The sequence below is a fragment of the Pezoporus occidentalis genome, unplaced genomic scaffold, assembly GCF_034315485.1.
Source record: "Pezoporus occidentalis ecotype Australia unplaced genomic scaffold, CSIRO_AGI_Poc_V1 ctg10, whole genome shotgun sequence".
NCBI classification, from domain to species: Eukaryota; Metazoa; Chordata; class Aves; order Psittaciformes; family Psittacidae; genus Pezoporus; species Pezoporus occidentalis.
In genome coordinates, this window is record NW_026912779.1 from 9,135,799 (window position 1) to 9,150,975 (window position 15,177).

The following is a 15,177-nucleotide window of genomic DNA, read 5'->3' on the forward strand; positions in this document are numbered from 1 at the left end:
CCTCACCACAGACTGCAAGCAGGGTGGGGCACACAGAGAACGACAGAAACACTGGGGTAGAATTGTTATTGTACATATCCATTTTCCTTCTCTCATTTCTTTAGTCCTCCAGTTCCATCAGTAAAAGTCATCAGAGCAATAAATGCCTTGTGGCAAGTTTGTGACAGGATGTCTAATGGCAGTTTTAGAAGTTTTAACAAGCTCCCAGGACCAAAGCCAGACATGCTAGAAAATTTTCTTGGGACTGTGCCAGTGTGGCATCCCTGTGTTTCCCACTGATAGTGACTGAACACAGTATTTTGCTGCTGTTACTGCTGATACACAGCAGCAGGATGTTATCATATGTTCAGCAATTCCCTTTTGTGGAAAGGACAAGAGGGAATGCAATTCTATTTTGGCCTCATATTGGTATGAAACAATACAGAATATAGTTACTATATAGAAACCGTGATGAACTGCTCCTCCTAGAAGTAACTTTGGACTAAATGATCAAGTTTGACACAGTCATAGTTAAAAAACTAACACAATCATCACAAAAAAAAACCAACAAACAAACAGAACTACCTTTAAGACCTGTGAAACTGGAAGAAACTAAATTTAGAAGGGCAACACATCAGTGACCTAAATGTGGAGAAGGCTTGGAATTAAAGGTACAGAAACTACGCAGAATTTGTATAGCTTATAGGAAAGGGTGTCCAAAGACAGTGTATTCCTGGCATTAAAAAGAAAATAAGAAAGGAACATAAAGAAAATCAACTGATCACAAAGAACTCTGTCATGTCTGTAGGACTGATGACAAAGGAGGTAACAGAAGTCAGTCTCTGTCAGCTGCCAGGCATGGAGCATGGAAAGAGAAGTAACACATTACTTTCTACCACCACCATTATAATTGAAGAAAATTGTATCAAAGCACACAAGTGTATACTGGCATGCAAATGTACCACACTGCAAAGCTACCTCCTTTCGGTACAGGCTCAGAAATTCTCTCAACCAGGAGATCTTCTTCCAGCATCCAAGATGGAAGCACTCTCTTTCTCCGGGTAGATTTTGACTGTTCACTTGCATTATCATCAAAAAGAGGAACCTGAAACAACATTTACAGTTTAGTACCTTTTTCCAGTTACAGAAGAGGGGGGAAAAACTAAATCACAAGTTTGTACACAATTATGTCCTTCAAACACATCCTGGCTAACTACCTGCTTTTTGGATGGTGCCCATTGCCTGATTTTTTACATTTTTTTTTCTACTCCGCTTAGAAAAATTACATCTGTAGGAACATTAATGCAGGGAAAAAAAAACAACCTCCTCAGACCTTTGGAATAAATATCTACAAGGCTACGAACTGAAAATTTCAAAGAAGAGCTTTACCAGCATCTATCTTGGTCTAGAGCTTCCGTATGTAAAGATAAGAGAAAGAGCAGGTTTAACAAACAAATGCCTGTTTATCAAAACAGGCAACCCACCCCCCAAGACCCAAACAACCAAAACCCCAATCAACCAACCAGGAAAAACAACAGAAAAGTCTTGCTAGCATTCTTTCAATTCCTTTCTCCAGAAAAGAACCACACTCCAACTCATCTGTATAAAGAATGTAAATACACCAAAATCACGTTCAGGACATACTTATTTACTCTAAGTGATTCCATCTGTTTGAATCTCTACTTACTACTAAAAGGTGCCCATCTCAAAAATCTCAGCTACAGTAACTGCTGACATTTCATTTCTTGTATGTAGATATTGTTACTATCTACTATACAATAATGTTGATCAGTGTATTCCTTTTAGCACTATGTTGGTAAACACACAAGAGAAGAACCAAGGAGAATCCTACTGCCTCCATATACTATTTATCAACTGTCTGAAAGCCATTTGACTTGGCAGTGTTTAAAAGAGGAAGACGATTCGTGCTTTGAAAACTCTGTTTTGCTGGACAGCAAGGTGGCTGCCAGGGAAAAGCTGGAGGGCTCTTTATCTGTGGGTTTGGATGGATCTTGACAACACAACTCCATCACAACTGCACAATTCAAGTGAAATAGGCCGCTAGTCCACTACAAACAGGTATTATTTGTCACCAGCACAAAGCATCACCACAGTCCAACTACAGGCACTCTAGATGCACATTTCAGAGGCTTTTAGGCCAACTGGAAGAACAGGCATTCATTCCTCTAGGCCTCTGCAGGTACCCACGCAGACCACAGCCCAGAACTGGACTTTGTTCTGTAGTACTGAACTCAGCTACAGTATTGTTAGGTCAAAATATTGCTGTAGCAATAGCAATTTTTGCACATTTGAGAGAACAAATTATTGCAGCATAATTATCATAAACATAAATACACAATACAAATATATTCATACACTTGTGTGGCACACAATCCTAATTAATAAAACAACAGATGTTTTCAATATACAACTTTGTCGTGATTTACTTCTCAGAGAAAAAAAGAAATGGGTTTAGAAAACACAACACTTTTCAACACATGCCTACAAATGTTAAAACTTAATTTAAAAAATTAAGCACTCACCGAATGCCCGGAAGTAACAGCATTTTTTGTCATTTTTGCAGCTCCCTGTACCTCGGAGTTGGAAAAAGCTGGTTCTATTAACAATGGACTACAAGATGTCTCAACTGGGTGAACACTCGGTGTTTCTTATGCATCAGCCTCCTGTTTTTTTTCTGACAAAGCAAAATGATTGTCAGTTATTCAAACAAATATAAACATGTGCTTTTTACTCAAACACAGAAGTTGGTCTGAACACTGACCATTAATACACTTCTAAACTGAATGTAACATACTCTTACATCAATCTGCAGAGGAAACAAACATTCCTTTCTACCTTCCACTAGAAATATTCTGAACAAAAAATGTTCCAATCCCTGCTGACCACCTCTGTAGTGGTTTGGGGTTTAAGTACATAATTTATACTAGTCACTGCCATGACAAAACTGAGAAAGCTGAAATCACAGCTTAGAATTTGTTTTTTCTGTAAATCTTTGAAAGTTCCCAGAATTGGATTCTACAATAAAAATAACAACACTGAGACCCAGTTTTCAGGATCAGCCGCACAATGAATCCAGCACTTCTTGTCTAGCCCTCACTAAAGGTTACAATTCTGCAGCTCTGAGGTGCCATCACACACTCAAGTGCTGGTTTTAAAAGACTCAGTTCAGAGCCACCTCACCTGAAAGCGCACAAAAACTGCAACTGTTTTCCCTTCAATTAAAGCTCATCTAGTTACAGTCGCCTACTATGGACAGGGACACCTTCCACTAGACCAGGCTGCCCCAAGCCCCATCTAACCTGGCCTTGAACATTTCCAGGGCAGCCACAGCTTCTCTGGGCACCCTGTGCCCGTTTCTCACCACCCTCACAGTGCAGAATTCTTTCTTAATATCTCGTCTATATGTTTAATTACTGCTGTACGCACCGCACAGCGCCACTCGGGAGCCCCTTCCACAGCTTCCTGCGTTACAGGCAAGGCACACACTGATCGGCCGCGCTGTTCGCTGCCTCCTGAAGAGGAACACAAGCGACCAAGCAGCGCCCCCACACAACAGGCCCCTCCGGCTGCTTCCCGAAGAGGTGACGGTGCTGCACGGGCTCCAGCCCTGCCGTGTGCCCCTCCGAACACGGTGGATCGAGACACAAAACCACCTTGACCCCGGCCGGGAGCAGCCCGCGGCAGGGCCAGGAGACGCGCCCTACGCCACACGGCAGGCCGAGGCGGGGGGAAGGCCGCAGCCCGGCCGCTGGGAGCGGAGGCCGCGAGGCGATGCACCGGCAGCGCGGTGCGTTCAGCGGCGGGACCGGCCTCACCTCGGGGGTACCGGGACGGGACGGGACGGGGCACGGCCCGGCCGAGGCCGCCACCGCCACACTCCTGAGGGTCCCTGCGCGCCGGCGGGTGACGCAGGGACGCTCCGTCACATGACCTGCGGCGGCGGAGGCGGGAAGCGGAAGGGCTCGCCTCAGAACACGAACAGCGGCACCCCGAGACACGCGGGCACCCCCAGCGCCATGCCGGCGGAACCGGGCCCGGGCCCCGGCCCCGCGGGTCACCGCAGCAACCCGCCGTGACGGGGGGGTGCCCTCCGCGCCCCGGGGATGGACGGGGAACGCGCTGCCGCCGGCGGACCCGCGCTCCTCCCCTCCGGCCGAGGCCCGGCTGACTTCGTGGCTCTCCTCCCAGCGGAGGTCAGCTCCCGGATTTTCAGCGACCTCGACGTTGAGAGCTTGTGTCACGCGTCCGCGACATGCAAGGGCTGGCACCGCGTCATCGAGAGCAACGACCGCCTATGGAGGCACCACTGCCTGAGCGTGCGGGCTGTGTGCCAGCGGGAGATCGACTGCGACCGAGGAAACGGATATTCCTGGAAGGTAAAGGTAACGCCAGCGACGGCGTGTCGGCAGCGTCGAGGCTTCTGGGATTGGCAATAAAAGCGTGTCACGTTACTTCAGCAGAGCTCGTCTGTCGCAGGGTAATGGGAGAACCGCTGTCATCGCAGCGTGGCTCGGTAGTGCATCCCAACAGCTGGACATCTGGTAAAATGCACACAGGGATGAGTCCAGGCTGACCTGCTTCCTGCCCACGACCACATCTGGCCAGCTGAGATTGCTCCGTTTAGTCCTCGCCACCCCACACAGCCTCAGCATGCTGTGGATGCCCCATCCCTGGCAGTGGTCAGAGCCAGGCTGGACAGGGCTTTGAGCGACCTGGTCTAGTGGAAGGAGTCCCTGCCCATGGCAGGGGGGTTGGAACTGGATGAGCTTTAAGGTGCCTTCCAACCCAAACCATTCTATGGTTCTGTGACTCATCACATCAAAGTCTGCACAGCCCTAGCATGGAAGAAAGCCCGCATTTCTGTAGGCAGGGCTGGGGGATAGAAGACAACATACCCCCACTTGGCAGTATGTGCTCTCTGGCTGCATTTGATGGGAATAGCTCTGGTGAGGAATGACTTCCCAGAGTTGTATCTTGGGTAGCTCTGCTTCAGTACACCTTAAGCAACATGCATCCAGGAGGAAAAAAAAAAAAAAAATTAAAAAAAAAAAATCAGGGTAGAGACAAGGAAACAAGGAGAAGCTGCTAGAAGCTGTTTTGAAACTCCACACACACACTCCCAGTTACAGCTGCTCTGAGAAGTTCAGAGCTGATCACACTGGAAGATCTATCGCAGCCTGCAAGCTGAAGTAGATCAGGAAGGGAGAGGTTTCACAGTTACTACTCTGGACCAGCTAGAGCATGATTCCCCACCTTGTTTTAGCTGGTGTGTTCAAGAGCAGGGGGACCATGGAGGGGTGAAAAGAGAGATGCAGCAGCAAAAAAAGGAAAACCCAAACCCAAAACAACCTAGTTCTGTACTCTCACATGTAGAGGTGTTTCAGTGTGAGGCAAAGCCATGAACAGGTAGTGGTTGCCTTTTGAATGCACAGATCTTGCTACTCTTGCACAGGAATTTCCAGAACTACCTGTACTGATTCTCTGTCTTACCTGGTGGGGATTTGAAGTAGAAGGAACAAACACACAGAATCAGCATCTTCTTGCACTAAAAGGTTGAAGACAGTTTTCTTGCAACAAAAGGTTGCAGTAAAGGCTGAAGAGAAGAAACCAGCCAGCCTGCATTAAGACCCTAAATGAGTTAGAGGTCACAAATAACCTCAATAGGAAGAGAAAGTGAAAGGCATCTCTTTTAAGGAGTAAGGAAGAAGACGAATTCCTGGTTTAGGGTTTTCATCTTGACCTTCAAAGAATTAAGGCAAGAAGTGGTTCTCCACCCAACTTAGAACAGAAAAGTTGGAAATAGATGAAGGTCTGCTTCTTGGAAGCAGCATACCTTCCTGGGCTTAGTCTAGATATCCAAAGACATGTTTCAAATCCTTTTTCTAGCATTACTCTTCCAATGCAAAAACTTACTTGCATTGAAATGCAGCTGAAATCAGTTCATTTCCAAGACTTGCGCTGTCTGTTTTTCCATCAGATCACGTTACTGAGAAACTACTGGAAAAGCAAAGTGAAGCAAGAATGGCTGAGTGGGAAATACAGCAACATTCCTTCACGGAACAGCTTGCCAGAGAAAAGCATGTATCCCATGGATGTTGACACATGGGGAGAAATCCTGGAAGCAGAACTTGAGAGATGAAAAACCAGTGCTTGTTCTAGCAACTTAAGAACCTCTTGTTCTAGCAACTTAAGAACCTTCTATCAACAAGTCACAGACTGCCAAACTGTAAATATTTTGCTGTTCAAAATCAGTTGTTTGCAAACATATGATGAAGGCTTCTAAAAAAAAAAAAAGTTATGCATATTTTTTATTTGCACTTTATCTGATTATTTTTCTGTAGAATTCTAAGTAAGACTAAATATTCAGTTGTTATTTTATATGTGTAAATTTAATGTTCTGCCGTATTGTCAAAAAGATGTTGATTGCACTTTTTATTTCAGTTTGCACTTTTTATGTTGGAAGAGATGACTTTCACAAAAAAAATGTGTGTTTGACTTGAAGCGTATCGTACCAGCAGCACAACATGAGAGCCCACGAAGGCAGGCTGGGGAAGGGGCAAATCCAGACATTGGAAAGGAAAGGACAAGGCAGCCACCTCAGGATCAGCTGAACATCCCCGCTGTACAGAGCCCTTCTCTGAACCTGTATCCACTGAAGTGCGGAAGTGTCAGTGTTCAGCAGTGCTGCATTTCCACTGTGGGATTTCTGGATTAGAACTGATAGGTCCAGGCACCAGGCAGGACTGAAGCAGCCATGTAATTTACAGCCTCTCTGCGCTTCAGTCATTTGCATGAGGAGGAGTAGAGCAGAATTTACTACTTTAAATAAAACAAGTCAGATAACCATGAGAGATAACACAACATCATATATTTTTGTAGTTAGGCTAAAAGACATTCAGAAACTTAGTTTTTTCCTGCATCTCCCATCACATGAACCCTGCTTTACCAGCACTGATTTTTAGTACAGACTTTAAAAAATGCTGCTAGTAAAAGAGGAGATGCCTGTCACATTGCACAACATGGAAGTCACCACAAAACCAACTTACTACAATTCCATTTAAATATCACCTTTCCCTACTTACTTTGCACTAAAGAGTAAATTAAGAAGGAAAACGCTTTGAAGGTCCCTATTGCTGGAGTTATTCCTACAAAATTCAGTCACCAATCTGGGACTAATTCTCTGTAGGAAGATAGAATCATAGAATAGTTAGGGTTGGAAAGGACCTTAAGATCATCCAGTTCCAACCCCCCTGCCATGGGCAGGGACACCTCACACTAAACCATCTCACCCAAGGCTCTGTCCAACCTGGCCTTGAGCACTGCCAGCGATGGAGCATTCACAACTTCTCAGGACAACCCATTCCAGTGCCTCACCACCCTCACAGTAAAGAACTTCTTCCTTATATCCAATCCAAACTTCCCCTGTTTAAGTTTGAACCCGTTACCCCTTGTCCTGTCACTACAGTCCCTAATGAAGAGTCCCTCCCCAGCATCCTTACAGGCCCTCTTCAGATACCAGAAGGTTGCTATGAGGTCTCCACGCAGCCTTCTCTTCTCCAGGTTGAACAGCCCCAACTTTCTCAGCCTATCTTCATATGGGAGGTGCTCCAGTCCCCTGATCATCCTCGTGGCCTCCTCTGGACTTGTTCCAACAGTTCCATGTCCTTTTTATGTTGAGGACACAAGATTTCTACCATAGTTATGAAACTTAGTTAATGTGAAGTGATTTCAAATCAACTATTGTGGACTTTGGCAGAGGACCGTCTGGCAACGTAAGGAGAGAAATGTCTTGTCATGAGTATGAAATTCAATGGCACTAGATCAGGCTCCTGTTAGATACCGAGTTTACTCAAAATTAGGTCCAGCCCTGACTTTTAACAGGGCCAAAAAACGCTAGATGGAGCAGTAGAGCAGTTCTGGTCTGAAAATACAAACCGTGGTCATCTGGGCTACCATCCAATATCGGGTGTTTTTGTTCAATGATGCTGGTGGTTAAAAAAAAACATTAGTTTAAACTTGCTTACAACTTATCCATTTTTATTTGCTCACCATTATTTAACTGTTGCAGAATATCGGTGAAAATATCTAGTATTTTTTACTCCCCTTTATTGCAAGTGTGTGGGCTCACAGGCTGTTTGTTGTAGGCACCCATCTCTCCAGGCTAAGGAAGAAACAGAACAGCCAGATGAAACTGGCAGTTCTAAAATGCTTCCAAGAAGAGTAAGTTATCTGTGTTCCCTTTTCTAGTTTGTAACATTCAACAGATTTCATCAAAACTGATCCACTTCTCTTAGCCTCCTACATTTTCCCCATCAGAACAGACTTTCAGTTCATAAGCACCAGCACCTTTTCTAAATCATGAGTAACATATCTAATTAAGAGAGCTTTCTCAGCCACAATATTATGTGACAATAATATGATGCAACGACTGCATAATGTTTCTTAACATCTTCTGCAATTCCTTCTTTATAGGTGTTAGTCCCAGTATCAGGATCCCATTGCTTTAGGTTGTATAAAGATGCATGATATCTCCCTTTACTGCCAAAAGAGTTGACGCTGTTCTTGTGGGACAACTACTACATTAGCCAAAATGGAAACAGCATCCAAAATTCACTGAAGCTTCCGATACCACCCTGCTGCCAAACATGGCTGAAGGGTAACACAGAATAAAGAACATAGCCAAATATAGTGGGTGCAGCACAACTCTCAATGAATTGCAAACACTGCTTCCTTTATTATTAGTAATTCTGCTCATAGGTTATATCTAGTTAGCTCAAATAAAACACCCAACACACACCACACATAAGCACAAGTTTTTCCACTAAAGGTGCTGCCTTACCACCTGCTTACAGTATCTTTTTATCCTGACTTTAAGAGAGATAGAAGTGAAAACAACAGTGCATATAAATTAATAAAGAAGAAAATAATTGAAGCAGTGCATTCTCATCACCTCAGGAGTGCCCAATGTCTTATTTATAAGACAAGAAAAGGGCACAATCATGGATCTAGTTCTTCACCCTTCTCACCCAGCTTCCTGTTACCTCCAGTCTCTAGCTTCCAGACATCTATCCCCTCTTCCTGCTCCTTTCCTGCCCCTCAGCTGTCAGTTCTCATGTATATGTCAGTATATTATCATGTATATGCCAGTTCTCATGTATCATGTCCCATGATACAATTTTTAAATAGAATAATTATTCTGGTATAAATCCTAACACAGCTACACTTCACTGTAGCTTTTCCCCCTTCTCATACGAGCACAGTGATTATCAGTATCTGTCATGCCTCTACCTCTGTCCAGATCAGGTGGCTGTACCTCTTTAAACACACAAGGAATTAAACACTCAGCTATGCAATTAGACAAGGCCTGGATCTTTAAACAAGGAGTAGCAGTGGTGTAAGTTTCTCATAAAAAAAAAACTATTACTGAAAGAAAAAGACCCAAGTATTTAAGGACAAATTATCACTAAAACAAAGTTTGCTTCCCTTCTCCCCATGCTGATCCCCTCCTTTAGGGGATTTCATTCCCCTTGGAAATTTCATTACCTCAGTTCTGGTCTTTTGTTCTAGCCCTCTCTGTCTCTGCACCACCTACGCAGCCTCTCAGCTCTCCTGCAGGCTGGATGTGCTCTCTTCCCCTCAAAGACACCCCAACAGCATCCATCACTCCAAACAGTGGCACTTCCTACACCATGTAGTTTAGGTTCATCTTTTTCCTCTCCTACCTCTGAATCAAAACCGCAGAAATTACAGCAACAGGAAGATTCTATTGGTCCTAGATTAGCACTAATGCATAGGTATCCTTCCCCAGAGAGCAGCCAAGGCCACACAAACCCTCAAAGCTCACCTGCTCCTCCAGGACATGCAACAACTACCCTCAGACCTAGGTGGCTGGTGAAACCCTTTTTGTGCTTCAGTTCCCAGCTCTCTTACCCACAAGTTTTTGAGGAAGTGGCAAGTTCTGCTTTAACAAACCCCACTGACCTTCCCACTGCACTCATACACCACTTCTATCCTCCTACTCAGAAGGTGGCAGCTGCAGAAAGGTGCCCAAGACATCCGTCACCCAGGCATCCCATTAGTCACACAGCCTTCCTGCCGTTCACCTTCTGCCATCCAGCTTTCCAAAGACAGAGAGGCATCTCGAGAGAGCACATGAAGCTTATGTGGTGCAGAGCAATTAGGATGTCCTCCACTCACACACCGCACATGGCTTAAACATGAGCTTAAAACAGCCAGGCTTCTGGTATGAAAAAAAAAGCTCCCCTGCTGTATAAAATGTCCCAAGCTGCTGCACACAGCTGGACATCAAAATGCCCAGCATTGAAGTTGTTACTTCTGTATTTCCAAACCCGAATGTGGTGTTAGAGCCTTCCTTGCAACTACTCAGTTTTGCAGTGCTCCATTTCTGAAGGGAGGAGCTGACAGTGTGGCTTTATTGCAGCGTGGTGCAGGATGTAGCTTTGGGCCATTGCCATTAACAGTCACACTAAACGAAAAAGAAAGCATGAGGTGTTTAATCACCACAGGCTTTTCTCCATTAGACCACCCAAAGCTAATCTTGTCAAAAGAAGTGTTTCTGCTGATAGGCTGGCACTAATGTCCGTGGTCTTTATCCTTGTCATCTCTAAAAGGTACCAAGTGGCAGAGTTATCCCAGCTGAAGACAGAATAGTTGGGCTCAGAACTAGGATTGGCTCCTTCAGCCCACCAAAGCTGACAGAAGGGCCATAAAAGCATACAGATGGAAGGATTTTGGTAGTCGTGGTGTTATTATTTTCTCTCCAAATGAACTTGGGTAGAAGCCTATCAGATTCGCAGGAGTTGCTGAAGCAACTTCATGGTTGTTTTTCAGCATATTGCTTGTTTGGAAATGCCTGTCCCTAAAACCCTGGAAGGAATCACCTGCTGCATTTAACACCACATCAGCAGCTGGTTCTGATCAGCACAGCAATGCTAGAAGCTGGGGGTTAGTGGTGTTTTGGTTTGGGTTTGGTTTTTTTTCAGGGCTCTGCTAAGGGCTAGACCCATTGCAGCTATTCTGGTAAACCAAAAAAAACCCGAGCTACAACTGTGGCTAGAAGGGGGAGAAGGAAAGAGGTGATGGACAGCAAACTCGGAGGTCCTGGGAGACCCACCAAGATAAAACCCTAGAGGACAATTCTATGTAGCAGCAGTTACCTGCAGCCCCTCAGAACTGTCCTGTACAACACTGCCACCCCTGTCCAGCAACCCTGGATTTACAAAGCTGGGGGGGGTGGAATGAAAACCAGCCTACTACAGTGTGCAAATTAGGTACAACATGAGCTTATTTTGTTCCATATTTAAATATATTGTTAGAATGGCACGTGCTGGTTTTAATACGTGGCCCTTAAAAATCTTAACAGGCAAAGGAGCTACTGCTTGCAGATGTGGAAGCATCGACTGCAGAGGTTGCTTTGTAGCTGAGATGCCAGACACTTGAAGCTCTACACAAAGACTTCTCCAGATGCCACAGGACACCATCAGCCATCAGATGAAGTATTAGCCCTAGCACTAAATATTGCTTTTAAATGTCTGAGTGATCTCAGAACACCAAACAGAAAACACCACAAGATGCTACCAGCCACCTATTGGAGGATTCAGCTTGAAGGCTGAATTGCAGGTATAGCTGGGAACAGGGGGAAAAACCTCAAACAAATCGGCCACCTCAGGCCTTTAATCCTAACAGAGGAAAAAAATATGTTGAGAAAAGCAAAATATTTTTCTGTATCAGCAGTATCTTACAGCTAATAAATGAAATATGACAGTACCCTGGGAGAACTTTATTCATCTGTTCAACTGAGAGACTGTTTTCAATAGCTATTTTTCTGTCACAATGCTAAAGAACAAGCGTGCTGTACAAATTTAGCTAGGCGTTCCTAACACCTAGGTTTCACAAGATATAGTATATACGGCCATTTGACTGTACAGCCAATAACAGAACCTTGCCTCAAGCTTCATCACATGTGGCTGACCAAACCAATCAACTTTTCTAATGACACCTTTATTTTTGAACTAGTCTTTAGACAATTTTGTCTTAATTATACTGCTCTTTAAAGCCATTCTAACATGCAACCTTTATGAACACACATACTTAGAGACAATAATGTTGGGGGCTCCTCTAATACTTAAATAAGGAGACTGTAACAGCACTTAATATCCATAACGTAACCAAACATCTATACAAAGCACGTAGGTATGAGATGAGAGGAAGTTTTTGCTGTTCTAAAGGGGTGACCAGAGACCACTTGGCATGCTGTAGCACATCTAAAATGCCACTAGGCATTTATGTTTATGTACGTGAGTTCCACTCTATGATGCCTAAGAAGCAGAGCTACATGCTTGCTTTTTATGTTAGAAAGCTTAGGTTAAAATAGCTTTAAGGAAAAAGAGATGTTGTGGAGGGAAGATGTAACATGGAACGGGGGCAGCGGTGGAAGCCTTCAAGTAAAAATATTAAGTTAAAAAAGGAAAAAAAAAAAAAAAAGGAAAAAACAAACCACAAAAGAAACCAACCTTATTTTACCACTTATGTACTAGAATGATGAAATAATTCCTTTTATTAATCAGAAAACTTCATAGGAGGGTTAAAAACTGATCCAAACAAACCTTCCTATTATTAAAAAATATTGCAGGCATGCATATTGACTCTGTTACTGTACTTTCACCATCACATACGAGCGAGACACAGCAATTTAAGCCTTCAAAAGCAGGACACTTGCATACACACGTAGCAGAAGCAATGAAGGATAAAAAGGAAAGTTTCTTGGTTTTTTTTTTTATATACTTCGCGTTCAAGAAAGGATTCTCAGTCTTTTCCTTATGATGTGGAAGCAGGTAGATGGGGAGAGTGATTATACACCGATTTTTATAACTGATACTCTTATCAAACTGCAATAGGTTCTAGTATGTTTCATAAGGAGAAAGGGGCTAATGGCAATACATTAAGAACTTTCTCAGTGTCCTTTTAATCTCTGGGTTTGAGGATTTGGGAAAATTGGGGTATCTAGTTTTAGATTTCTTAATTTAGGGTTGTTTTTTTTTCATTAAACTAGTCAACCCCCAGTCCCTCCTCCTCTCCCTTGATCACTCTGGTTTATGAATATCCAAGATGTTGGTGAAAGACATACTGAAGGCAAATTTTCAAACTTACTAACGTATTTTCCCCCCCCTTTCAACTGCATGAAACAGAAATCCATCAGTTTCATGACCATTTGCCTTCAATTCCTTTTCTCCCTCCTTCTCAGGCCTTTCTCAGGGATGGAAAAAGAGGGAAATGTGTTACCATCATAAAAAAAAAGAAAAAGCAGCCTATGCAGGGAAGACAAAGAGTTTTACTACACCCCAGTACACTTACAGTGGAAGTCCAATGAAGTACGAAAAGCAGCATTTTCCTCAGCTCTCACACATGGTTTTACTCTCCCTTCAACCAAACTGAAGGGGGGGGAAAAATTAAGCAATCTACAAGAACCAGATACAAAGTGTGGAAAGCCACAGTTTTGGTTTAAATGTGAAGCAGGAAGTTCTTTGTGCTCATCCAGGGAGGGGTGGGGGGGGAAGCTTATTTTGAGGCCAAATGAGAAACTCTGTTTCAAGAAATCTCATGAGCAACAGCAAAAGAAAAACCTTGTTTTCAGTGGGAGATTTCTGAAGGGTGTATTTTGCTTGCTTGGCTTGTAGATCCCCACCCCACCATCTCAAGAGGAAAAGCAGTTCCTAAAATACCTTCAGAAAGTGATGAAATAACCACATTCAAATTGTTCTTCATGCATCAGATTCAGACTTCAGTTGTATCATCATCCCACGCAATAAAAACAACTCATAGCACACACGGCAGCCCCCTGCCCCATTCATCTTTCAGATGGGCCTGGACTAAGTCTCATTCTCTTACTGAAGCTGCTTCCACTCCCCTCTTTCAGGCTACAATCCAGCACTGTAGGAGCCTGGTGGGAGCATTATAAAGGCTCCCTCGGGCAGCTGAGCCACGTGTGGTAGGCAGGCAAAGTCATCTGGAAAGGCACCATCGCTTCACCGGTCAGAACGCTGACCCAGCCTCAACCATTTTTAAGTCATCTCCGAGTTCCTTAGTGCCACACAAGTAACGCAGAAAGATATGAGAGATGTACTCGGGAGCCCCACTCCTGGGTAGCAGAGAAAGGGTTAGAAAGCAGTAGAAAGACCCTTTGCTGTCAAGCTTGGTCACAAGAAGCAGTACTGAGATATCCATCCTGTGTTCTGATGTTAAAGGGCAAACATCTGACACTTCCTACACTGAAAACTGCTCATTTTACAGGCTAAATAATCTAACTATGCAATTACTTAATTGTATAATCTGAAAACAATCATTCAAACCAGAGGCTGTACATACAGCCTTGCATTTTATTTTATCCTAGCTTCTGAAAAGAACCTCTGGCATGTTGTGGTGCATCATTAACACCTATATTCCACTTTATTTATTTTAGGACAAACTTAACATTACTTAGAAAAATATTCAAGTAGGTAGGCTATGGAACTTGGCACTATTTATTGCATAGCACATGCAGTTTTCTCAGGCTGCCAAAGCTATCAAACCCCAAAACTCCTCCAAGAAAGGTGGCTGGTGAGAAGAAAAGAGATGAAAAGACTAGAGCACACATTCCCCTGTTAGCAGGCAGAAAACTCAAAGAGGAGACAGAAACTTGAAGCCTGCCTTCTACTGCACACAGAAGTTCACACTGAGCATGGTAAGGTCTCGATACATCAATGAGAAGACCACAGTTCACAGGCAAATATACAAGCACTTTCAAATCACAGACTAAAGGCACCCACAGAAATACTGACTGCCAGCAAATGGCAGAGAACTGTGGACTACTCATTTTGCTTTTTAAAGTTCCTCCTATAGTCGCCTACAGTTTTAAAATGTACAAACTGAAAAACAAAAAAAGCAACAGCTCACCCCCAATCTACTAAAACGTTTCTGTGTCTCACCAAAAAGGTTATTTAAGGGAAGCTTTCAGGCTTCTTAGTTTTGGTGTTATCCAAGCCTGAACAAACGGAAGCACTTTACAAACAGTAAAAATACATTTAACTAGAGCCCTGTGGAGCAAGTTGTTAAAACTTGAAATAACTTCTGAAGTATTTGAGAACAAATTAGAAGCAAACACACAAACAAGGAAATTAT

At 43.7% G+C, this 15,177-nt stretch overlaps 2 protein-coding genes across 8 annotated transcripts in view; one reads left to right on the forward strand and one right to left on the reverse strand.

The window, feature by feature from the left end:
* The window catches only part of APLF (aprataxin and PNKP like factor), a 41,764-nt gene that overhangs the window by 23,315 nt on the left and 3,272 nt on the right, over positions 1 to 15,177 (reverse strand). Inside the window, exons 1-3 of one of the 7 annotated variants that reach the window (XM_062611076.1) lie at positions 3,816 to 3,835; positions 2,523 to 2,674; positions 958 to 1,084 (exon numbers count right to left, since the gene is read on the reverse strand). In XM_062611076.1, the coding sequence (XP_062467060.1) occupies positions 958 to 1,084; positions 2,523 to 2,555 (160 nt within the window). In that variant the 5' untranslated portion in view covers positions 2,556 to 2,674; positions 3,816 to 3,835. Of the gene's footprint in view, positions 1 to 74; positions 457 to 957; positions 1,085 to 2,522; positions 2,801 to 3,815; positions 3,836 to 15,177 lie in introns of those variants that run through there. The other 6 variants (XM_062611065.1, XM_062611090.1, XM_062611111.1 and 3 more) reach the window with 6 other exon arrangements.
* On the forward strand, positions 4,089 to 6,433 carry FBXO48 (F-box protein 48). Its single transcript, XM_062611229.1, has 2 exons — positions 4,089 to 4,376; positions 5,978 to 6,433. Exons 1-2 carry the CDS (start codon positions 4,104 to 4,106, stop codon positions 6,137 to 6,139), a joined length of 435 nt encoding a protein of 144 aa, XP_062467213.1. The 5' UTR covers positions 4,089 to 4,103; the 3' UTR covers positions 6,140 to 6,433.